Source organism: Saccopteryx leptura, chromosome 1 (genome assembly GCF_036850995.1).
Source record: "Saccopteryx leptura isolate mSacLep1 chromosome 1, mSacLep1_pri_phased_curated, whole genome shotgun sequence".
In the NCBI taxonomy this organism is placed as follows: Eukaryota; Metazoa; Chordata; class Mammalia; order Chiroptera; family Emballonuridae; genus Saccopteryx; species Saccopteryx leptura.
In genome coordinates, this window is record NC_089503.1 from 145,903,767 (window position 1) to 145,930,394 (window position 26,628).

Genomic DNA, 26,628 nt, shown 5'->3' on the forward strand with positions numbered 1-26,628 from the left:
AGGACTGTGGGCATTGTTAAATATATAGTTCCAAAATATTTCCATTCCTTTTATCCTCTGTAGGCTCTTTTGAGTGTATGTAACGGACCAGTGAGAAACAAATCGTCAAAGCTTAAAACTACCATAGCAAAAAGAAGTTAGTGTTTTGACCTTTACTTATGTGTTTTTATATTTTTTTAAGCCAAACATCATAAATATTCTAGTATACCTGGAAATCCATGAGTACAGACATCATGGTTCTGGTTTAGAGACTACATAAATACTTCAGATTGGATACGATATCCTGATTTATTGAACTATTTTTTCTTAGTGAAAATTTAAATTGTTCTCAGTTTAAGAAATTAAAATTTTCTAACTTTATCAAAGGTTATCTAATAACTTTGACCATAGAACTTTCCCTTTTTGCATTTTCTTTTTTGGCTTACTGTCTTTTTATATATATATATATTTTTTTAAACACTCTTATTAAAAGAAACACAGCTATGAATGAGTTTTCCCAATTGAAAATTCAGCTGCCATTAAATCAGATTTGTCGACCTAAATAACAGAGAATTGGTAGTTGTCATTATCATCTACATTGCTCCTTAGAACACAGACTTTGGAAGAACCAGAGATACTTTATAGACATTTAGTTAAGGTTTTGAATAGGCATGTGGATGTGGGGTTTTTGTTTGTGTTTTCATTCTAGAAAGTTTGCCACCAGCATTCTGTTTCTGTTGCAGAGATGACATCTATGAATATCAAGGTAGACAAGAATGTTCAAACTAAAGAAAGCCAGAAGCCAAAATTTAATTTTATAGTAACAATGCACATTTCTTCATAGAGCCTGTGTTTCTTATACAGGGTGGGGCAAAAGTAGGTTTACAGTTGTATGTTAAACAGTTTGTTTTTGTATTATTTATTTCCATACGAACAATTTTAGATCTACTTTTCCCCACCCTGTATATTCAGATTTCTAACATGCATTAAAATGCATGTGCTTGTATTCTATTGATTTATCTTGTGTGTGTGTGTGTGTGTGTGTGTGTGTGTGTGTGTGTGACAGAGAGAGGGACAGACAGGAAGGGAGAGAGTTGAGAAGCATCGATTCTTTGTTGCAGCACCTTAGTTGTTCATTGATTGCTTTCTCATATGTGCCTTGACCGGGGGCTACAGCAGAGTGAGTAACCCCTTGCTCAAGCCAGCAACCTTGGGCTCAAGCTGGTGACCTCGGGGTTTCAAACCTGAGTCCTTCGCTTCTAAGCCCAAGACCTCTATCCACTGTGCCACCTTCTGGTCAGGCACTATTGATTTATCTTTGATTTTACAATATGGAAAAAATTTTAAGGAAGGACACTGCCTGGGAAAGAATGGAGAACCCTTACCACGATGAAAATATATATATTTGTACCCAACTATATAAGAATTTGATCCATTTAAGTTTCCAGAAATATAATTCTCAAACTTCCCATTCACTTGTGGGAAACATCCCTCCTCTGTGGCACTAAGTGGGAGGGGAGATCAGTTTGTTTCAATAGAAATACTTAGTTCAGCACAACAGGAAAGAGCTGAATTTTGATCCATTTGTGTGTTATTAGCTCAAGGACGATCACACTGCCCAACATCAGTTCAGAAACCCAACCCACAAATTCAAAAATGTTCATTCTTTATTTCATTTCATAGGTATTCTGTTCTCATTTCCTGCATTTTGAGTTTGAGAACCCACTGCTGGTTTAGTCTGAACCCTCAGCCCCTTCGTGATCTTCTCCGCAGCCTCAATAGCTGCTTCTTGGCTAGGCTTCCTCTCCTCCTGGTTGATGATGTCAGGCATCATCACTTCATCCAAGTCTGCTTCTAGAAGCTCAGCTTGTACTTCCATTAACATATTTTTTAATAAAATACAACAGCCACACAAGAAATTCGATTACAAATACTGAATGTAGGCTTGTTGTAACAGTGTTAACACCATTTAGAAATAAAGTAAAAGATGAATTTTGTCCCTTTTTCACCTACTCTCCTCTCCAAAGGTACTACTTTCTTGTATATCCTTCCTTGTTTACAAGTAATTACCTGGGAAATCTCATTGTTTTAACACAAATGTAAATATGCTGTATGTATTTTATACCTGGGGTTTTTGTTTGTTTTTTACCTTTACTTTAACCAAGCTCTAAATGATGCACACTTAGGGGTTTGGTTTTTTTTTCATGGTTTGGTTTTTTTGTTGTTGTTAATGTATCAAAAAACATTGGTCTTTAAAAAATAGAAATGTTTGTGGTATATTTAGGATATATTCTTAGAGAATAAATTGCTTATTTTAAAAATTGATTTCTAAGCGCTTTTAATCTTATCTTCACTAACATTCTTATCTAGTGTATCCCATGCATGAACTGTAAAAGGACTAGAGTATATATTAGGAATACTCATCGTTTGAGAAGGGCAGGCAGTGCAAAGTAATAATCCATTTTGTAACAAAATATGCTCTAAGACAAGATTAGTGGGTAGTTGTCTTACTGCTATTGCTATAAGAGGTTTGTTAAGGCTTCTTAATAATTTTATTGATCTTTAGATTTTTGTTTCATGAATTTGTTTTATAGGTTGATTCCTGTCTTAGTGAATGGCATGAAGTACTCAGATATAGATATTATCCTACTTAAGGTAAGGAAACTTTTCTGGTGAATAGGGAAGATTTTTTTTTTTTTTAAACAAATAGAACCACATCAATTTTTTTTAAGGGACAGAGAGAGGGATAGACAGGGATAGAACACACAGGAACGGAGAGATGAGAAGCATCAATCATTAGTTTTTCATTGCGCGTTGCGACACTTTAGTTGTTCATTGATTGCTTTCTCATATGTACCTTGACCGTGGGCCTTCAGCAGACCGAGTAACCCCTTGCTCGAGCCAGTGACCTTAGGTCCAAGCTGGTGAGCTTTTGCTCAAACCAGATGAGCCCATGCTCAAGCTGGCGACCTCGGGGTCTCGAACCTGGGTCCTTCTGCATCCCAGTCCGACACTATCCACTGCGCCACTGCCTGGTCAGGCGGGAAGATTTATTTTTATTGACTTAACGATAGTAAATCTTTGAATGCAACAACTAGAACATTTATTTAGAATAGACCCTATGTGATAGGCTTTCTGTTATATATAATATGCTACAGAGTTCAAAGATAGAAGTATTAGAATACCTTAAATATAAAGTCTGTAATTATTGGATCTATAACCTTTCTACAATATCAGGGTGGTTAACTCTTTTGTGGACCAGCATGAAACTTCTAGCTGACCGCCACTGGTCCACAGACTGGCATTGAAAACCACTGCTCTAGGTTATACCAGTCTGATAGGGGTAATATAATGTTGAAAGTACCTGATACCTAACAGGTGTTATGTAATAATAGTCTACTCTTCCCTTCACAAAGAAGTATACTTCAGAATACTATGCATGACTCCATCTGGATATTCTTATCCTTTCCATATTGTTAGCCTATACTGTACTGTATATCACCAAAATTGTCCATTTTTATAAAAACAGGGTGATGTTGAAGAGGATGAAACGATTCCTGATAGTGAACAGGATATAAGGCCACGTTTTCATCGATCAAGAACAGTGGCTCAGCAGCATGATGAAGATGGCATTGAAGAGGAAGATGATGATGACGATGAAATTGATGATGATGATACAATTTCTGACTGGAATCTGAGTAAGTCAGAGCAGGAGAAGCACAGTTGCCTGCTTTGGTAACAACTTTATTAAGACATAATTTACATACAATATAATTCACTCATTAAATGGTACAATTCAGTGGTTTTTAATATATTCAGAGTTGTATAGCCATCACCATAGTAAATTTTAGAATGTTTTTATCACCCGGGAAAGAAACCCATTCCCATTTTCTCCCAGTCCTCCTGCTCTAAGCAACTACCAGTCTGTATTCCATATGTATGAATTTGCCTATTCTGGACATTTCCTTTAAATGGAACATAAAATATGAGGTTGTTTGTGACTGGCTCCCTTTCAGTTAGCCTGTTTCACGATTCATCCATGTTGTAGCCTGCATCAATACTTTATTTCTTTTTACTGTAGAAGAATAATTTATTGTATGGATTTTCTGCATCTTATTCATGTATCAGTTGATGGACATTTTGTTGACATTTTATTGTTTCCCCCTTTTGACTATTGTAAGTAATGATGCAGTGAATGTTTCTATAAAGTGTATATGCAGGCGCATGTTTTCAGAGCTCTTAGATATATACTCAGGAGTGGAATTACTGAGTCATATAGTAACTCTCTGGTTATACTTTTGAGAAACTACCAGGCTGTTTTCCAAAGTGGCACCACCACTTATTTTCCCACCAGCAGTGTCTTTAGATTGCAGTTTCTTGCTTGCCAACAGTTATCTCTCATTTTAGCCATCCTAAGGATACCTTAAGTAGATAGGGTTTTGGTTTGCATTTTTCTGCTGGAACTGTTCTTATATTTATTACTTATTATATTCTTTAAATATATCTCACTGTCCTGGAAATGCTGAGGTCGCCGGTTCGAAACCCTGGGCTTGCCTGGTCAAGGCACATATGGGAGCTGATGCTTCCAGCTCCTCCCCCCCTTCTCTCTCTCTGTCTCTTCTCTCTCTCTCTCTGTCTCTCCCTCTCCTCTCTAAAATGAATAAATAAATAATTTTTAAAAATGAGAAATTTAAAATATATATATATATCTCACTATCATTTCTCAAAAGGCTATTTTGTTTGATACTATAAAATAGGAACATTAACCATAAGCTTTTTTTATTTTCCTTACGTAAACTTACTTTCCGTGATAATTTGCATGAGAATTGGCTAATATCATGGATTTTCTAAAATAGTAGAAATTGCTTTGTCAAATTCAACTTTACAAAATATCTTTTTTAAATCTGTTAGTTTTCAACCTTAGTTGCAAATCCACATCATGTGTTGAGCTGGCATTCTGAGCCACACTAATTAAATAACTGGGAGGAACCTTAGACACCTTTGTTTTGCTTGCTTAGTTACTGTTTTTTAAAGCTGTGGTGCTCTAGGTCAGGTGAGCACTAATTAGTGCTCCGTCTCAGCACTAATGACATTTGGGTCATGTGACTTTTTCTTGTGGGAAGCTATCCTATGCATTATAGGATGTGAAGCAGCATCCCTGACCTGTACCTGGTAGGTGCCAACAGCACCCACACACAAATAAAATTGTGATAACCAACAATGTCCCCTGGCAAACAAAACTGCCCCTAGGTGAGAGCCACTGCTGTTATTCAAGTGTTGGGATTTCTAGTAACTATGAAGTGGTTAAGGACATGAATCAGCAGCCTGGACTATATAATTCATTTGGTTAAATAGTGCTAATTCCTCTGTTGGCCATTTACCAATTACTTAGCCTGCCTAACATGCCCAGCACTGCGCCAAGAACTTTGCGTGCATATCACATTTAATCTTTCCAGTAGCCTCACACAGGAAAAGAAACTGCAAAAAGAGAAACTTGCCTAAGGTCAACACAGCTAGTACTGATGGGCACGTCTAGTATTGGAACCCAGATCTCACAACTATCACAAATTATCTCGCACTGTATCCCTACTTTCATGTCGAAGGCAATGTGGATTAACATAATGTAGATAAATAACTCTCGAAAGTAATGTACCTTGGATGGGGGACATTTCCTTTTTATATCTCACCATCTTTATATATCCTTTAAGTTTTTCTGTACACATATATGTCTTATTTTTTTTGGAGAGATAGCTGACTTTACAAAAATGAAATCAGATTATATATATGCTGCTGGCCCTTTCCCAAATATTATATAACTCATTCTATATTAGTACATACAGATTTCATTCTTTGTCATTGGCAGTATAACGTTCCTTTGTGTGACTCTCTACCCTACAGTGTAACTTAAGACCCTTATTGATGAATAAGTTGGTACTTCTACCCAATATGAGGGTTTTTTTATTTTAAAGAGTTTTTATTACTGTCTGGAAGTTTGTGGTTAGCTATTTATTATGCCTAGTTCATATTTAGATGCTTAATATTTTTTTATTCTCTAAATTGTGTTAAATGAAATCTGAATTGATACGTAGTCTGATATTTAATAGTTCTTTAGTCTGTAAAGAATGTTATCCAGCATATTTTATGCATCATATACTCGTGACTTTTGTTCCAACTTATTAGTTTGCTAAGTCTTGATCATAAAAAGTACTGTTTTTGATAGAATTTTTTTCATGTGACAGACTGCCTCCTATTTAATTGAATTCTTTGAAACTCTGTAAAGGTATGAATAAAGTGTACATGCAACAAATAGTCGTTTGACATATATAGCCAAAAGATAAAAGAGGTTAATGTAATATTTTTTTAATTAAATATTTCCATAGGGAAATGTTCTGCTGCTGCCCTGGATGTTCTTGCAAATGTGTATCGTGATGACCTTTTGCCACATATTTTGCCCCTTTTGAAAGAATTACTTTTTCATCATGAATGGGTTGTTAAAGAATCAGGCATCTTGGTTTTAGGAGCAATTGCTGAAGGTAAGTCTAACTCACATTTGAACTGTAAAGCCCTTAACCCTTTGAGTAGTACGAACGTTCATGTACGTCCTTGTGCCTCCTGACCATCCAGAATACAATTGTACAAAAATTTTTATTTTAAAAACGTGTATTCTTAATTCCATAAATTGGTTATCAAACAAACATGATATTGAGTTAACAAAAGTGTAACTGGAACTAATTTCATTTTTTGATAAAAACAAAAACAGAATCTCCTTGGGGTCAGCATGCATGAAAAAAACTCACTACTCAAAGGGTTAATGATTAATGCTAATGCAGCTAGGCTACTTGAAGGAATTGTTACTATATAAGCAAACCTATTTACTCTTGTGTTTACATACTCTGCTCTTGTGCTGCTGATGTGGGGTAGAGAAAACTTTGGTCCAAATAAACCTTGAAAAGGATATTTGAATTCAAAAACAATCTCAGAATAAATGTTTACTTTGAAGCGGTTAACAATTATTAACTAAACAGCCGTAGACTTACTTCTAACCCCATCCAGATATTTTGCAACTGCTTCTATTACGATAAATGGAACAGAATGAAAGGACAAGGACTCAGATGTCAGAAACATTCCCATTGCTAGAAAGATAACTTTGTTCTGTATGTAAGTGATGATACATCAAAAGAATGTCATCCTTCTCTTTAAAGGGTTGTTATTCTGTCCTATCTGTAAACATCTATCTAGAAGAAATTGAAGCATTTTAAAGGCATTTCTGAAAGTCATAATTTGTGTAGCGGAAGTAAAATGAACTTTCCTAACCCTACTGGGGTTTAGGAGCAGTTAGGTTTCATTTCAGTTTTTTTAATAATTTTAGAACAGATTAAAGTATATTAAAGTATATAATGGAGATAATTTGAATATTTTTCATGGATGCATGTATCAGTATTCAACTGAAATGGTTTTGTTTTAACCATATGTTAGCACTTCTTGAAAGATTTTTTGTTTTTGGTTTTTTTCCCTAGGTTGCATGCAAGGCATGATTCCATACTTGCCTGAGCTCATTCCTCACCTTATTCAGTGCCTCTCTGATAAAAAGGCTCTTGTGCGTTCCATAACGTGCTGGACTCTGAGCCGCTATGCACACTGGGTAGTCAGCCAGCCCCCAGACACGTACCTGAAGCCATTAATGACAGAATTGCTAAAGCGTATCCTGGATAGCAACAAGAGAGTACAAGAAGCTGCCTGCAGGTGGGACAGATTCGTTATAAAATGTTCATTGTGCGGGAAAGGAGTGGATATTTCATGAGAAACTAATTTTCATCCTTGTGATGGAATGTTGAAATTAAACCATTAATGGGGTTTTTATTATCTGTAGCTTTCACCTTACAATTTTGTAAATCTAGATGTAACCAACTGATCATCAGCCTTTGCTGTTTCTTAAACTTTATTTTTTCTCAGTGGCTATAACAGTAGAATTATCTTTCACCCTAATTCCTACATGCATCTGGAGTGGTGATGGCAAGGGTCTCTTGAACAATAGCGCAGTTAGAGCAGATTTACGTTAGTCTACAGGTCAGATACCATAGCTCCACAGAAAGCCCCACAACAACCTGTCATCTGTCACTTAGTGTATCTACTGAAGTAGCTATTCTGTCAGTTGAGTTTGGGCTATTCTGTTTTTATGAGACCAGCACTTTTATTACTACAGATATTCCAGTTTGGGGAACAAAAGGAAAGTAAATTTAATTGGAGTTGAACTTTTCCAGATCTGAGGTAAAAATATATGGAAGAGTTTTATATTCTTAATAAGAATAAAGAAAGTTGTTCAAGGGGGCATTGGTGATGAATGCACTGAATTTAAAGTGGGGGCAGGATACAGATTATATTTGGTTTCTTGTAGTTTATTTATTTGGCCCTTTTTTTTTTTAGCTCTTTGCTGATTGTTAGGCTTAATAAATGCTGGGCTTAAGTTCCTGCCATCTTGAAACTTACAGGCTAGTAGGGAGTACTAATTATAGCAAGTGTGGTGAAGGAAATAACTTGTTCACTGCTAATGAACAGGACTTTCATTAGCAAATGGCTTAAGCCTATCATTTTTAGGGACCTCCTGATTCAGTAGAACAGAAGATAATACAAACCTTAAGTTTAGAAATGAAGAGACAGAACAAATTTAGATCTAAATTGAAGTGATTACACTGAGACCAGAGTTTTCTTCTTTCTTATACAGTTCTAATATACTGCTCACAAAAATTAAGGGATATTTCAAAATTATATGAAGCAATAAAAACATTTGATTTTTTTATTATTAAACAGGAACATCAGGAAAGCAAACAAGTCAAAGAAAGTTGTTTGATTATGCAAATGAGATGCAAAATCAACTTTTATTTTATTGGTGAAAATGCACTATACAAAAGGCTGAAAGTACTGGAGTATTGGCACATTCCCTGATCCCTAATTTTTGTGAGCAGTGTAGATGAGCCATACAATAACGGCAAATCTATAATAACAAGTATACTTTGCACTCTAATGTAATGGCTTAGAAACATTTTTAATCTTAATAGGAATAATTGACAAATATTACATATATTTAAAGTGTACAAAATGATTTGATACACATATACATTATAGAACGAGTACCAAAATCAAGATAACACATGCATCACCTCACATAGTTAACATAAGTAACTCTTTTTATATGGTGACATTGCTTAAGATATCTCAGCAACTTTCTAGTATACAGTGCATATTATTTATAGTCAATATGTTGTACATTATTAGATCCTTGGAATTCTTATTATAACTGAAAATTTGTGCCCTTTAATCTACATCACCCTATTTCCTCCTTCCACTAAGTGAAATATTTGTTTGGTTGTGATACTGCTATGTTCTTAAATATATCTATACAAGTCATTTTGTGGCCCTTCGTGTGCATTTGAAGGGTAAAGTATCAATTAGAGTTCAACAGTTTTAACTAATTTTATTAATGTAGTGAACACCAGATAAATTTGTGCATTGGTGGTGCACAAATTTGCACAGGTGGTGGTGCAGTGAACAGAATGTCAACCTGTAACACTGAGGACCCAGATTTGAAACCCCGAAGTTACTGGCTTGAGCAAAATAGATATTCTTTAAATGACAGACTTTTCTGTCTTTATTATCTATAACTATTCCTTCTCAACAGCACTAATATTCTCTCTCTTTTTAATTACAGTGCCTTTGCTACCCTAGAAGAGGAAGCTTGTACAGAACTTGTTCCTTACCTTGCTTATATACTTGATACCTTGGTTTTCGCATTTAGTAAATACCAGCATAAGAATTTGCTCATTCTTTATGATGCCATAGGAACGTTAGCAGATTCAGTAGGACATCATTTAAATAAACCAGTAAGTGTCTAAGTAACTATTATGAAAAAATAGGTAGCATAGTTAAAATCAATAGGTTAACATGTATGTGGAAATTAAAATGTTTTAGAGATGTGAACACTTAGTGTTTCCTACTTTAAGAATGTAGATCTTAAAAAAGGCAGCAAGTATATTAACTTCTTAAATAGTATTTAAAAATATAAATATGTGTGGAAATTACAGCATCATCTCACATGAATGCAAACACTTTATTAGAGTGACAAAAGGAAAAGAGGTGAAGGTTTTATACTTTAAAGTCCTTATAACTTTTACTTGATTTCACGTATTTTTGTATCTACTACTTCATAAACGTTGTAGCTTTAGAGTACCTCATCTAGACATCTTTGTTTTCTCAACGGAACTTACAGGTATGGGAAATACATTGGATAAAACAATTAGAAATTGGGGTAATTGGTTAAAAATGCTAAAATGTGGTACAGAGGAAATATGGCGAGGGAGCTAGACTGTCTCTAGTCATGTTTAGAATAGAAAAGGATGGGATTGGATTTGTAATATTAGAATTTTAATATGGTTCAAAATCTCCTGAAGAAAAAATTTTATTTATTATTGCTATATGAAAAGTCTTAAACTGTCTGTGTTTATAAGTTCTTAAAACCTGATGCAAGATTCTTGTGTGTCGGTTTGCTTTGATGTTGGTTGATTTTGTTTCGTCTGGTGGGTGTTTTTCTGAATGTCTTAGAACCTTTAGAATCAGTGTCCCCTGTTTACATTGTTACTACAGTTATTTACTTGTTTTATGGATTCTTTAGTTTAAATAAGAACACTTAAACAATTATGAATCTTTCTGCAAATGCCTCTGTAAAGTAAACCCATCATTAGAATGTACAACTGGAGCCATATTACATGTCACAAGCCCCAGGACGAAAACAATTCAGTCACTAGAGAGTAAAACTTACATGAATCTTCCCTAATTGTGATCAGGTACTTTTTATGTATGATATATTTGTATAAATTTTGTTTCAAAAAGGGAAAAGGTGACTTAAAAATAAAGTTGTATAAATAAAAGAGGGAAAAATATAAAAATTTTAAATGTGCAAAGCCTTAAAATACATTTAATGATTTTACACAATTACTAAATGGATTTTAATTTTCATAGACTCAAAATGTACTTGTTTACTTATGATAGTGAGACTTGATGTGTTTTTCATCATTGTAAATAGGAATATATTCAGATGCTGATGCCTCCGCTGATCCAGAAATGGAACATGTTAAAGGATGAAGATAAAGATCTCTTCCCTTTACTTGAGGTATGCTAAACTGGTAACATGTAGTTAATCTGTTTTATCAAAAACACATGTTCAAATAAATCTAAATAGGTATATGTGTTAATAACTAATAGTGTTAAAAAAAATTATAGTCTGAACCATTTCTATTAAAATGCTAATAAGTAAATATGTAATTTCTCGTTACTTTAATTACAGTTAATCTATGCTAAGAAACATTGTTAAATAGAAAAGGCATAATGGAAGTATTAGGCCTTTTTTTTTTTTAAGTAGACGAAGGATTATATATGTTTTTTGCCTGCTCTTAATTGATAATTATCATGGAGATTTTTTGCATCTCATATACATCTATCTATTTAGTCACATTTCTCGATACAGGTATATAGTTATACCATAAATAGCACCTAGTTGACCCTTGAGTAATGCGGTTTGAACTGGGCAGTTCACTTATACATAGACTTTTTCCCATAAATTCCTGTACTGTTTTTGATCCATGTTTGGGAGTCTGGATGTGGAAGGCTGTCTAGAGGCAATGACCTATCCCATTTTATATAGGGAACTTGAGCATCCCCAGATTTTGGTGTCCTGGAGGGTGTCCTGGAACCACTCCCCTGCAGGATACCAAGGGACAACTTAAGTTTGGGGGGAGTCAGAAGTTATATGCAGATAATTGACAATGCTGGACTGTTGATATCCCTAAACCCTATGTAGTTCAAAAGTCAAGTATAGTTTAATTTTATTAGACAGGTAAACTCATGTATGTGAAGTAGCATTGTTAATAATGAGAGACTTCACTTTATACCCTTTCTGTCTAGTTTGAAGTTTTCTTCTATTTGTACTAAATACCTTTTAAACAAAAGGAAATTTTATATGGGGTTTTTTTGTTGTTTTTTTGTTTTTTTACAGAGACAGAGTGAGTCAGAGAGAGTGATAGACAGGGACAGACAGACAGGAATGGAAAGAGATGAGAAGCATCAATCATTAGTTTTTCATTGTGTGTTGCAACACCTTAGTTGTTCATTGATTGCTTTTTTTTTTTTTTTTTTTTTTTTTTTTTTTTTTTTTGTATTTTTCTGAAGCTGGAAACAGGGAGAGAGAGTCAGACAGACTCCCGCATGCGCCCGACCGGGATCCACCCAGCACGCCCACCAGGGGGCAATGCTCTGCCCCTTCTGGGCGTCGCTCTGCCTCGACCAGAGCCACTTTAGCGCCTGGGGCAGAGGCCAAGGAGCCATCCCCAGCGCCCAGGCCATATTTGCTCCAGTGGAGCCTTGGCTGCGGGAGGGGAAGAGAAAGACAGAGAGGAAGGGGGGGGTGGAGAAGCAAATGGGCGCTTCTCCTATGTGCCCTGGCCGGGAATCGAACCCGGGTCCCCCGCACGCCAGGCCAACGCTCTACCGCTGAGCCAACCGGCCAGGGCCCTCATTGATTGCTTTCTCATATGTACCTTGACTGTGGGCCTTCAGCAGACCGAGTAACCCCTTGCTGGAGCCAGCGACCTTGGGTCCAAGCTGGTGAGCTTTTGCTCAAACCAGATGAGCCCGCGCTCAAGCTGGCGACCTCGGGGTCTCAAACCTGGGTCCTCAGCATCCCAGTCCAACGCTCTATCCACTGCGCCACTGCCTGGTCAGGTTTATATGATATTTAAATACAATAACTGAACACACTACCAAATGTCGTAATTTAAACCTAAATGATTTGATATTGGTAGAGCCAGTTCAATCATTGTCATTCTTGTTCCCCTATCATTTCAGGGGTTACCACTTCTGCCATGGATTGTCCCTAGCCAGAGACATAAAAACCTCTGACCAAGAGCAATGGCTAATGACACAGGAAGAGTTATTATGGCTAAATAGATTTATTTTCAGGCAGGGGCTCAGAATGTGCCCAGTAGAGAGTTCACCTACATCATTGACCAGGATGGGAGGATAAATAAATATATATTTTATATTTGAGAAAAAATAAGAATATATAAACTTGATCTGTTCTTGAAAGGTGCCATTCATTATAGAAATTTGCTTACATTTTTTTCTGAGGAAACCTCTCAACCTGACCAGCTGACAAACTTAACAGCAATGAGTGGCATCCAGAGGGAAGGTTTGCAAGGAAACTTGCTGCCATAGATAAGTAGAGCAAGCTCAGAAACAGCAAGGATCCTACTTAGTACATGTCAGGCATTTATCTTAGCTACATGCAGAAATTTATACGTGTACTTGATTTTTTCTAGTGCCTATCTTCAGTTGCCACAGCCCTGCAGTCTGGCTTCCTTCCATACTGTGAACCTGTGTACCAGCGTTGTGTGAACCTAGTACAGAAGACCCTTGCACAAGCCATGGTATTTAAAAAAAAATATCTCTCCCTTTTTGACATCATAATTATTTTCTTAAGGATAGGCATAATGTGTACAAACTTTTTCATTAATTCATTCAAAGTAAGTTTTCAAAAACTTGTTTTTAATTTCAGCTGAACAATGCTCAACCAGATCAATATGAGGCTCCAGATAAAGATTTTATGATAGTGGCTCTTGATTTACTCAGTGGCCTGGCTGAAGGACTCGGAGGCAACATTGAACAGCTAGTAGCCCGAAGTAACATTCTAACACTAATGTATCAATGCATGCAGGTGAGACTTGTTAAATTAAAATGAATGGAAACCTGTTTTTTTTGTGTCACATAGGAGTTAATTTCTTCTTGTTTCCTGTAGGATAAAATGCCAGAAGTTCGACAGAGTTCCTTCGCCCTGTTAGGGGATCTGACAAAAGCTTGCTTTCAGCATGTTAAACCTTGTATAGGTATGAATATTTTCTGGTGCTATGTTGTGATTTTTAACATCAGCTATGTTTTTTATTTTGAAAATGTAATTTAATGGAATCCCAGCACTTATAAATGTCCATTTGACTGGTTAGAGCTGCTCCAAGGTAAACAGGCAGGGTAGAAACACCTGCTCTTTGTTCCTTTGAGTTCACCATTACACAGCAGCTTGTTAGGCATACATGACTGGAGAAAAGTTGGGAGAGTAGAGTAAAGGACATGCCTGCTATTGAAACCCTAGTGTACTACGTGCTAGTTCATGGTTACATTTTGAATAGCCTTTTTTAGTGGAGGTACCCAGAAATAACACTTAGGTTTTTTCATGATATAGCAGCATACTTTTTCAAAAATCACAGGAAACTTTTCAAACAATTTACTTTTAAAAAAGTAAATAATTATTTGTTTCTTTAATAGCATAGCATTTGTCTTAGTCTCTTGTGAAGACAATGAGATTTCTTGAACAATATAATTGAATGGCTATCAACCCCTCCCCAGATTAAATGGGATTTTGGGGTTGTTGTTTTTTTTTTCATTTCTATATCCCATCATTTTTTATGATAGTTGTTAATACCTGGTTTAATAAATCTTGGTGTAAAACATTGACCTAAAAGGTTTTTTCATTTATACAATTGTACTTTGGGGATTTTCTTTTCCAGTTTTATTGAGCTATAATTGACATATAACATTCTGTATGTGTATGGTATACAACATAATGAGTTGGTATGTTGTACAAATTATGTATATATTGTGAAATAATTATCACAACAAATTTAGTTAACATCCATCCCCTCACATAATTACAAAGATTATTTTTTCTTGTGATAAGAACTTTTAATATCTGCTCTCTTAACAATGTTTAACATACAACACAGAATTGTTAACTCTAGTCATGTCATACATTACATCCCCAGAACTTATTTTTTATAGACTGGAAGTTTCTTCACCCAGTTCCTAGTTGTACTTTTGAATAATTGCATTTCTGAACTTTGTGTGATAACATTAATTATGATGTATTAAGTCATCCAGTTCAAACTAAGCTACTCTAAATGAAAGTATGATGAATTCTTGTTTTATGTAAGATTTGTGCTTACAGATATTTACCACCTAGTTTAGTTTTTACAAGTTCAAGCTTGGATGGAAGGATTTTGTTTGTTTGTAAGACTTGATAGATCATGTGTATATTCTCTAGGAGGTACAGAGTGTCTAGTTTTTCTTTTTTTATGTTATTAACCACGATGATTATTTTCTAGATTATTGATTCTTAACCAGGGCAATTTTGTGTGCTGCCCTTTCCCACAGAACAGTTGGCAGTCTTTAGAGACATTTTGTTTAACGCATGCAACAGCCCACACACCCAATAGGATGTTGTGGCCCAAATTATCAGTGTCGCTAAAATTGAGAGACCCTGGTTTTAGATCCACTAATTTATTAAGGTCCACTCCTTTCAAGTGAGAGGGGGGAGATAGACCTCCTGCATGCATCCCAACTGGCATTCACCTAGCAACCCCATCTGGGGCCATGTATCAAGCCATTTTTTAGCGACTGGAGGCTCCGTGGAGCCATCATCAGTGCCCATGGCCAATGCTCAAACCAGTTGAGCCATGGCTGAGGGAGGGGAAGGGTGAAGAAGCAGATGACTGCTTCTCCTGTGTGCCCTGACTGGGAATTGAACTTGGGACATCCACATACTAGGCCAACACTCTACCACTGAGCCAACTGGTCAGGCCTATTAAGAGGTTTTTTTTAATGGTATTCTAAAAATTCTTCACTTAATAGTGAGAATACATATATAGAGACATTTTCCATATCAATATAAGTTATTTTCCTGAGGTACACATTATATAGGAGAAACAGGATAATTGCTTGATTTTTTTCTCTTAGTTTACCAATTTTCAAAATAGTGAATCGATTTCCAGCATCCTCCACAGGTATCTATATTATATTTCAGAGTTTAGTTTGTGTTTATGTTTGTTTTTTGAATATTAGTATGAATTCGGTGACACTCAAATTGTCCTACCTGTAAGGCATTGGGAGCTTAAGTTGGCTCCTGATTTCTTTCTGGTATAACAAAATAGTCCGGGTTAGTTTGGTACATTTCTGCCCTTAACCTTACACCTTTTTTTTTCCTAGCTGATTTCATGCCAATATTGGGAACCAACCTAAATCCAGAGTTCATTTCTGTCTGCAATAACGCCACATGGGCAATTGGAGAAATCTCCATTCAAATGGGTAAGATTTTTTTCCTTCTTTAAAAGTGTAAATTTTTAGATGCCTTAATATTTTTGTAACAGACTTTTTTGGTTTTTGTTTTTAGTTTGAAATGAGTTTTTATATTTATAAATAGCTTTTGTTACAGTTAATAAAGGGAACAAAATTAATATTTTTAACATTGACATTTTTTTTGTTTTTCTCTTTCGGGGATGATCTAGGTATAGAGATGCAGCCTTATATTCCTATGGTGTTGCACCAGCTTGTAGAAATCATTAACAGACCCAACACACCAAAGACGTTGTTAGAGAATACAGGTACCATATGACTGAACTGTTTTGGTGAAGAGAAAATTACTTGCCTTTTAATTTTAAATTAAGATGTGTAGAGAAACCAAAGCTAGCTTTAGAAACCCAGCTATTTTGGATTCTCAATAATGAAATGTGCTGTTTTAGCTGCATTCCATAACCAGTTTTCAAAAACTTTTAAAAAACACTTTTCCTCCTATTCTAGTGTTTTAATACTTCCTAAAATGGACCCCAGCTAAAATAACTAACAAACAAGGAGACTTTTGCATTAATTCAGAGAGTAACTGGGAACTGGGAAGTAATGACTTTTTAAATCTGTACAAATGTGTCCCAAGGTAGATTGTAATATAGAATATAGTGGCTAATTGGTTTACAGTGGTGCATATACACAGGTATTTTCTGTATCGTTGTATACTTTATTTCAAATTGGGCACTTAGCAATACTTTGTGGCATTTTTATTCAGGAGGCTTGTTTCTCTTTTGCATCTCTAGAGAGCATGTTTATATTAAAGAGTACCTTCCATACTATAGAACACATTTTAGGGTAATTTCTTTCCACCTTCTTCGATTTTTGCTAGTAACAATAAAGAATGGAAAAAAATTTTTCAATCAGGTACATCTTTTTCTTTATGCACTAAGATAATTCCAGTGATGTATTCATAGTCAGTGAGAATCCTACCAAAGTACTGGACAAAGATTAAAATAAGGTTTTCTGAATAAGAAAATTGGTTTTCAAGGGCATTTTATATTTAATTATAGAAAGTTTATTGTAGTCTAATGTGACTAACATTGATATGTTTATTGGTATGGAAGGAAATCTTTTAATTATGAAACAGTTACATGGCTGTTTGGCTGTATGGGTACTGTTTATATCATAAAGTGAATTATATTTTTTTACTGAAAAGTATAAAAATCTGCTCATAGGATAATTATGAAATTTTGTCAGGTTTTTATGTCTTTAGAATGCAGTACCTATACATGACATTCAGATTTGGAACACTTGCCATTATAAAATTACTGTTGAACCTAAAAAACTTTATATTTATTTTTAAATGTGAATGCATAACTGCAAATAAATGTTGAATGTAATGTATATTAAAGTTTCTTGTGGGATATCAGCTGGTGAATTTGTTGTAGTTCCTTTAACAAATTGGCTTTATCTATAAGTTATATTCCAAGTATGCTTCTCTCCTAAATAAAGGGTAGCTCAATAATACCCTTCAAACTAATGGATTGAATTAATGTGATAATGAACTATATTTGGCACTCACTAGATTACTCAGGTATCTGCAGAAAATGTTTTCTTTATTCCTTACCCAAAAGGGGAAGGTAATTGTTAAGTAAAATCATTTTCAGTGCCTAATACCTATAGATTCTGGCAACTTAATTACCATTATCTTAATATTTTATAAAGCCAATTCCTTAGTGTATGAATTTTTTTTTGTTTTTTCAAAATTAGTATATCCTACACTGAACTTTTTCAGTGGACCATCATCTGCTTTATCGCATGTTTCATTGGATTGTTCATACTTGCCTGTTTAATGAGAATGTTGCATAGTTTGTGTCTTTTGAACATAGGTTTTCTTTCTCTTGCTTCATATGAATCTGCTGGATTTTAGTATTATCTGTGTAGTTTGCTTCAAGTAAACCTTAAACATTTTTCTTTACCCCCACCCTTTTTTTTATGAAAGGTTAACTGTAAGTTTTTGAGAGAACACCATTAAAGTACTTCATGGTTTGTTTTCTGTTTGTATTTTTTTTCCCGTGTGTATAAATGTATTATATATGTATGTACCTTTGAATTGCAGACTGCAGTTCTGAGTTGCACTTGTTTTAGCCCTTTTAAATTTAAGGATGTCCTACATTTTATGGTGAATGTATGTTTAATTCCCATTTTACATAGAATATTAACATGTAATCAGTACAATGTTTATTTTGTGCTATGCCTTCCTTAGCAAAGACAGAATATTTGTTCCTTTGGTCCACATGTCACATGTTATTACAGTGGACTGAATTTTCCTTTTGTCAAATATGGTATGAAATTAGTGGACTGTTACCCGAGTAGTTGTTATGACTATGAGAGGGCTTTCAGAATGAGATTTGACATAACATAGCAATTTTTCAATCTAATCAGTATGTACTATAACATCTAAAATTTAACAGCTGATTTTGATAACAGGCAACAAATGGTCCACTAGTTTGTTTTAGAAATGATAACAAAAATAACTTTACCAAAATTTGGATTAAATTTCTAGATAATTTTTCAAAGACTAGAAATCACTTATAAAAGGAGATGTGGAGAAGTGAGAAGGAAGTTTTAACTGAAAGGTGTGTTTGAGTACACAATTCAAGAAATATAATCATTCACATTTATTAATATTTCTTGGGGAAACAGATTCATTATTAAATTTCAAATTTTCAACTGGACTGAATAATTTCTAAATTTATTTAAGCACTCATCTTTTTATTAACGGAAAGTATGATATATGACAGTTCGTTGAGCAAGAAAAGCAATTCATGGTTTTTGGTGTTCTCTCAATCTTTAAAGTTTTTTTAATTCTTTTTGTTTTTCCTTTTTCAAGAGTATGCCATATATGTTGCTGCCCCTTACTTTAGGGGGTGGTAATAAACAGCACTGGTGAAATCTTATGTTTATTATCATACACAAATTCTGTTGGTTTCTGTTTCTGAGTTATTTGTTGTTTTTTCTTTATTTTTTCTCCTTCCCCCTCATTTGCTCATGTCTTGGTTGGCGTTTGGTGGTGTATAACCGTGATTGCGTTACCTTAGCAATAACAATTGGTCGTCTTGGTTACGTTTGTCCTCAAGAGGTGGCCCCCATGCTACAGCAGTTTATAAGACCCTGGTGTGTATTATTCAATCTTTTTTTTTTAATTCATTTTTCTTCACTCTTTCTATCTCACTTTTAGATATATTTTCAGTTGGTTACAAAAATCACAATCCTTAATCATTGCCAACCATGTGACTAATCTTGTCCTATCAGGTTTGTGAGGTTTTCAATAGCATCGTCATGTATATTTATTTTATGTTGTGGCTAACGACTAATTAATGCATGGGATAAGATTGTCACATGCTTGCTGTGTTAAGAAGCTTGAGTATACATTAAAAGCATTTAAATATCCACCAGTAAAATAAAGATGCATGCAAATTCTATAAATTTAGGTTTTTGCATTGTTTCTTTTTTAGAATTAATTTGAAAACTTGGATTGCATTAAGAAATACATGTTTAAATTCGTTATGTATAAAATCTTATTTGCTTGTTAATGTAAAAGTTAAACATCTTACACCATAAGTTCTAAAGTTAATAGTTTATATCGTGGCAGTATATTCCTATGTTCTGCTTCTTTCAATTGATAATCTTTCAATATAAGTCATTTTTAGTAGTGTTTAATGGAATACAAGTCATAATGCAGTTTTTTAAATTTATAATTTACTCTTGACTCAAGCTCATTAGTAGTTTAAATGAGAGATTAAAATCAGTTGTCCATTTCATAGATATAATCTATTAATAAGGAAAGGTGAATTTCAGGGCTTCCACTATTTGAGATAAGATGAGCCCACATGCAGGAAGTGTGAGAAACTTAAGCTTAATGAAAATTCTTTGAATATAAACATTATTCTGTGGTAGTTATTCCATTAAATGCTGTCCATTAGTATTGTAATTGAACCTGCTTCTTATTTAAATGCTAAACCCAGTTCTATGATTTAATAGGTGCACCTCTCTGAGAAACATAAGAGACAACGAGGAAAAGGATTCAGCATTTCGTGGAATTTGTACCATGATTAGTGTGAATCCCAGTGGCGTAATCCAAGTAAGATGTTCACAAGAATTTGCTCTTAATTTTTAATGTTCTGAATAATGAAACTTTAAAGGGAATATTTTAATACTTTTATTATAAAAACATTTTATATATTACATATATTTTCAAAGATACCAAAACAAATTATATATTTCCTAATATCTTGAAATGACAATGCCTGTTTTTTACTTACTTAAATCCTTTTGTCATGAAATAAATAGTAGCAGATTGGGAGAATAAAGTTGCATTCTTGTATTGATTTAAGCCAAAGCTTCTTTGACTCACTTTTAGTTCTCATTTATCTCCTTCGTATATGTCTTTCATCCCTGAATATCAATGTGTTGAGTTTGAGGGTACCTGCACTTAAGGGAAGGACCAAACAGTAAGATCCTCTTTCTGTTACATAGAATCAAACTTATAAACTCAGTAGTGAATAAATAGAATACTGAATCAGCCATTGAAACTCCTTTTAATTTTAAGAGTTTATGATATACTTACTTTGTTTCCTGTCTTAGATGTTATTGTTATTAATTTAGACAGTTTTAGCGTTTTTTAAAAACTATTTGGCAATAGCACCAAGTATGAATCTGATTAACTCTCTAGATCCAATTGCCAGGTTTCAAGACACAATACAGAAACATGTTGATACCATACATGAAATCAACAAAATGCAAGCAATATAAGCTGTGGAACTTGAAGTTAAAGGCCCTAGGTTCCTCAGCAGATAAATTGTAAAGGGAAAAAGTATAGGCAGAATTTTCAAGAAAATGACCTTTCACTTTTTTTCAATATTTAAGAACTTTTTGTCACCTTAAATGTGTTAGAGGTATCATGTGATGTGTACCGTGTTTAAAAGATGTATTTTTTTGCCCTGGCCGGTTGGCTCAGTGGTAGAGCGTCGGCCTGGCGTGCAGAAGTCCCGGGTTCGATTCCCGGCCAGGGCACACAGGAGAGGCATCCATCTGCTTCTCCACCCCTCCCCCTCTCCTTCCTCTCTGTCTCTCTCTTCCCCTCCCGCAGCCGAGGCTCCATTGGAACAAAGATGGCCCGGACGCTGGGGATGGCTCCTTGGCCTCTGCCCCAGGCGCTAGAGTGGCTCTGGTCGCAGCAGAGCAACGCCCCAGAGGGGCAGAGCATCGCCCCCTGGTGGGCGTGCCGGGTGGATCCCGGTTGGGCGCATGCGGGAGTCTGTCTGTCTCTCCCCATTTCTAGCTTCAGAAAAATAAAAAAATTTAAAAAAATAAAAAAGATTTTCGCACTGGGATTTTAGTTACTTTTTTTCTTAATTAACATTTGAAATAAGTGTATATGATCACGAAATCACTATCAAGATACACTGAATGAGTAGTTCATTCACAGTGGAATAATAAAGATAAACCATTAAGCAATCACATATATTTATGTTCTAAAATATTTTTTTAGCTAGCATTCTACCGTGATATATATTCTGAAGTTTTCATGTTTTTTCATGTGTTTGACAAATACAGTATCAGTCTAAAATGTATTTCTTGCTTATTACAGGATTTTATATTTTTTTGTGATGCTGTTGCATCATGGATTAACCCAAAAGAAGATCTGAGAGACATGTTCTGTAAGGTAACTGAAAAGGTTTTATGATATACATCTTGTGACTGTTCCAGTCCTAATTGTATAGTTTAAATTACTTTTATATTTCACATGAGGCCTGACCAGTGGTAGCGCAGTGGATAAAGCATCAAACTGGAATGCTGAGGTCGCCAGTTCGAAACCCTGGGCTTGCCTGGTCACCTTACGTACCCACTCCTCTCCTCTCCTCTTCTCTCTCTCTCTCTCTCTCTCTCTCTTCCTCTTTCTCTCTTTCTTGCTCTCTTTCTTTTTCTCTAAAATCAATAAATAAAGTCTTAGAAGTAATAATATATGGAACTAGACTCTTAAATCAATATTGGTAGACTACATAACCTATAACCTTTGTTCTCAGTAAAAAAAGTTGGCTTGATCTTTCTTTAAGATACAGCTGTGGGCCCTGGCTGGTTGGCTCAGCGGTAGAGCGTCGGCCTAGCGTGCGGAGGACCCGGGTTCGATTCCCGGCCAGGGCACACAGGAGAAGCGCCCATTTGCTTCTCCACCCCTCCGCCGCGCTTTCCTCTCTGTCTCTCTCTTCCCCTCCCGCAGCCAAGGTTCCATTGGAGCAAAGATGGCCCGGGCGCTGGGGATGGCTCTGTGGCCTCTGCCTCAGGCGCTAGAGTGGCTCTGGTCGCAACATGGCGATGCCCAGGATGGGCAGAGCATCGCCCCCTGGTGGGCAGAGCGTCGCCCCTGGTGGGCGTGCCGGGTGGATCCCGGTCGGGCGCATGCGGGAGTCTGTCTGACTGTCTCTCCCTGTTTCCAGCTTCAGAAAAATGAAAGAGAAAAAAAAAAAAAAAAAAGATGCAGCTGTGACTCTGTAATCAAAAGCACATACACTCTGCCTGACCAGGCGGTGGCGCAGTGGATAGAGCATCGGACTGGGATGCTGAGGACCCAAGTTCAAGACCCCGAGGTCGCTAGCTTGAGCGCGGGCTCACCTGGCTTGAGCAATAAAGCTCACCAGCTTGGACCCAAGGTCGCTGGTTCGAGCAAGGGGTTACTCGGTCTGCTGAAGGCCCACGGTCAAGGCACATATGAGAAAGCAATCAATGAACAGCTAAGGTGTCTCAATGAAAAACTGATGATTGATGCTTCTCATCTCTCTCCATTCCTGTCTGTCTGTCCCTATCTATCCCTCTCTCTGACTCTCTGTCTCTGTAAAAAAAAGAAAAGCGCATACACTTTGAAAATGTTTTCTCAAGCAGTATTACTGATACATGTTGTCCTATATCACTTACACAAATTAGCATGTATTTTCAGAGATGGCTGACTGAGATTTAGAATGTAATGTGAATTACTGAGCAAAGTAAATCTAAGTGACTTCCACAGGGATTAAGCCTATATAGTTCTTTGTTTTAGTAGTGCCCTTTTTTTGATTAACTCTAGTTGGCACCTAGCCATAACAAAATAAGTAAAATGTTGTTAAACAATTGAATTACCTAATAATAAAATTAGTGAACTGGAGTCACAGCCAAGAACCCAAAGTTTTATATATTTCCAACTTGAAAAAACAGTATGGCATAGAAATTTTATCCCTTGGATGAATTCTATACTTTTTTTTGTTGGTTTTCCATAAGTATTATATCAGTTTGCTCAGCATTCATCTGTTACTAGGATACTTGCTGAATTCTAACATTTTCAGAACAAAGTTAAGAAATACAGTGAGATGCTTTTAGAGAAGACATGGAATGGTGTAGAATCCAACAAAGTGTGAGAATTACTACTTTAAAATGGATAAAGTTTTAGATTAAAAGAATCAATAGTGTTTGATTTCTGAAGCTATGCAGATCTAAGTGTTTATCTTTGTTATTGATAACCTGATGATCTTTTTACTCTTTGCAGATCCTTCATGGATTTAAAAATCAAGTTGGCGATGAAAATTGGAGGCGTTTCTCTGACCAGTTTCCGCCTCCCTTAAAAGAGCGTCTTGCAGCTTTTTATGGTGTTTAACCTCATACACTTAAGCTGCAGTCCCATAATTAGGGGTAAGTTGTAAAGTTTGGGATTTTTCAGGATGAAGATATTTAGGATTGCAACCTAAAACTACTAAATAGACTAGAGTTATTTGTTTTCTGTAGAGGTTGAATAAAACAATCTCATGTTATGTTAGACATTACATTTTAAGTTAAGTAGAATTTTACAGAGAACCACCAAGCACCATAAAATGCATGGTTCCACTTTGAATCCTAGATAGAAAGAAATCCCAGCTGTTATGCTAATGAGATTACTTAACATTGCTCTAACCATTCCTTTTTTGCCCTATAAGAGATCACCAGAGTAGAAACGGTTGTTTTAAAGTATGAATTTATAGTCTTTGACATATCAAAGACTTTCTATAGAATGAGCTTTAGGAAAAGCCCAAATAGAAGGAAGTGAGTTTTGGGGTTTTGGCTCAATAGCTAAGAATATTTAATATTCAGTCTTCAACATACTTTTTTTTTTTTTTTTTTTTTTTTTTTTGAGAAAGAGAGAGACATTGAGAGGGACATATAGTTACAGGCAGACAGGAAGGGAGAGATGAGAAGCATCAATTCTTTGTTGTGGCACCTAAGTTGTTAATTGATTGCTTTCTCATGTGCCTTGACTAGGTGATTCTATCCAAGCCAGTGACCCCTTGCTCAAGACAGTGATCTTTGGGCTCAAGCTTAAGCCAGCGACCTCAGGGTCATGTCTGTGATCCCACGCTCAAGTCAGCAACCCCATGCTCAAGCTGGCAACCTTGTAGTTTCAAACCTGAGGCCTCTGCGTCCCAGACCAACACTCTATCCACTGTGCCACCGCCTGGTCAGGCTTCAACATACATTTTTATTGGGCACCTACCATGGTCCCAGCACTGTGTTTTAGGATGGGAGGTAGAAGCTTGTTTTGATTTTGGGTAATAGAGGGGTAAGGCCACTTGGACTCTTGTTCTTGAGATATTCTGTACTTGTTAAGTCGAACTAATTCTGGTTTCTTAGCCTCAGTTCCTTTATTGAATTCTTTTGAGGATTAAATGCTGTATTATATGTGATGCCAAAAGTGGGTGTATTGCCTAACACACTTACTTGGTTCAATAATGTTAGAAACATGACCGGTACAGTGAACCAGGGGTTATATTAGGTTTCAGACATAAACTAACATATTTTATTGGAGGGCCAGAGAATGTATTCAGTGTGTGTCTAGCAATTGTATAGCAAATACTTTTTATGTCAGAGTTAGCTTGCTTGATTGATTGTTTATTCTTGAGCTAGGTTTTAAACCTGCGAAGATTTTGACATCCAAATTATTAAATTAACCTAGAAGTCAGTAGAAATAGACTTGAGCCTCTGGAATGTCTCAGAGCCCTTTATGTGTGTTGTCCCACTGTGGTCCTGAGTTTTAATAGCTGTTTTATGGCCTAAGCATTTTGGAAAAGGACTTGATTCATTTACATTGAATCACGAGAATGTAATGAGAACGACTTTTAGCATCCAGGGCCAAAAGATTCAACTGTGAACTAAGTCTTAAGCACTTTCAGATATATTACCCTCTCTGGGCTCTGTCATATTACCAATTATGGATTAACTAGTGGCCATGATCTTAGACAGGGTATGTAGTAATTCTCAGTTTTATAAATTAGAGATGAAAGTGGATCAGTATCTTTTCCTGCCATTTTTATATTCTTTTTTTATAGAGGCAGAAAAAAGGGGTTACTTGTACTTCTGCACAGATGGGCTAATTACCCTCTGAATTCACACAAACCTTCATAAATGTCCAAAATTTAGAATGAGTGGTTAGTAGGGTTTTGTTGTGCAAGTTCCACTGTCAGATACTAGTTACAATTTCCCTTCTTTCTTGATGTCCTTTTTATCATTCAAATTGCTACCACTAAAAAAGTCCTCATCAGAAAAATCAAGAGTCCTAAGAATAGAGGAAATGACCATGTAAAATAGGGCCCAGGCCCTGGTTGGGTAGCTCAGTTGGTTAGTGTCATCCCGATATACAAAAGTTGCGGGTTTGATCTCTGGTCAGGGCACATACAAAAATCAACCAATGAGCCTGACCAGGTTGTGGCACAGTAGATAGAGCATCGGACTGGCATGCAGAGGTCCCAGGTTTGAAACCCTGATGTCACCAGCTTGAGCATGAACGGGGTCATTGGCTTGAGAGTGGGATCATAGACATGACCCCATGATCGCTGGCATGAGCCCAGAAGTCACTGGCTTGAAGCCCAAGGTCGCTGGCTTGAGCAGGGGGTCACTTGTTCTGTTGTAGCCCTCCCAGTCAAGGCACATATGAGAAAGCAATCGATGGGCCTGACCTGTGGTGGCGCAGAGGGATAAAGTGTCGACCTGGAACACTGAGGTTGCTGGTTCGAAACCTTGGGCTTGCCTGGTCTAGGCACATATGGGAGTTGATGCTTCCTGCTCCTCTCCCTTCTCTTTCTCTCTCTCTCTCTCTCTCTGAAAATCAATAAATAAAATATATATATAAAAAAAGAGAAAGCAATCAATGAACAACTAAGGTGATGCAACAAAGGATTGATGCTTCTCATCTCTCTCCCTTGCTGTCTGTCCCTAGCTGTCCCTCTCTCTGACTCTCAAAAAAAAAATAAATGAATGCATAAATAAGTCAAACAATAAATCAGTGTTTCTCTCTCTCTCTCTCTCTTTCTCCACTCTTCCCCCTTTCCCTGTCCCATTTCCTTTCTAAAAATCAATAAATACTCTTTTAAAAATAGGGTCAGAAAATTATTAATTAGGAACATTAAGAAGTCGGGTGTTAAATTTACTTTTTAA

At 36.0% G+C, this 26,628-nt stretch overlaps 1 protein-coding gene across 2 annotated transcripts in view; it reads left to right on the top strand.

Annotated features, from left to right (window-relative positions):
• The window catches only part of TNPO1 (transportin 1), a 103,590-nt gene that overhangs the window by 70,655 nt on the left and 6,307 nt on the right, over positions 1-26,628 (top strand). For both annotated transcript variants that reach the window (XM_066376980.1, XM_066376991.1), the window contains exons 10-24: positions 2,574-2,634; positions 3,509-3,677; positions 6,360-6,512; positions 7,497-7,722; positions 9,686-9,857; positions 11,057-11,143; positions 13,347-13,454; positions 13,583-13,741; positions 13,823-13,910; positions 16,060-16,158; positions 16,359-16,454; positions 19,236-19,311; positions 20,179-20,278; positions 21,788-21,862; positions 23,714-23,856. In XM_066376980.1, coding sequence (XP_066233077.1) covers positions 2,574-2,634; positions 3,509-3,677; positions 6,360-6,512; positions 7,497-7,722; positions 9,686-9,857; positions 11,057-11,143; positions 13,347-13,454; positions 13,583-13,741; positions 13,823-13,910; positions 16,060-16,158; positions 16,359-16,454; positions 19,236-19,311; positions 20,179-20,278; positions 21,788-21,862; positions 23,714-23,821 — 1,777 coding nt within the window. In that variant the 3' untranslated portion in view covers positions 23,822-23,856. The remainder of the gene's footprint in view (positions 1-2,573; positions 2,635-3,508; positions 3,678-6,359; positions 6,513-7,496; positions 7,723-9,685; positions 9,858-11,056; positions 11,144-13,346; positions 13,455-13,582; positions 13,742-13,822; positions 13,911-16,059; positions 16,159-16,358; positions 16,455-19,235; positions 19,312-20,178; positions 20,279-21,787; positions 21,863-23,713; positions 23,857-26,628) is intronic.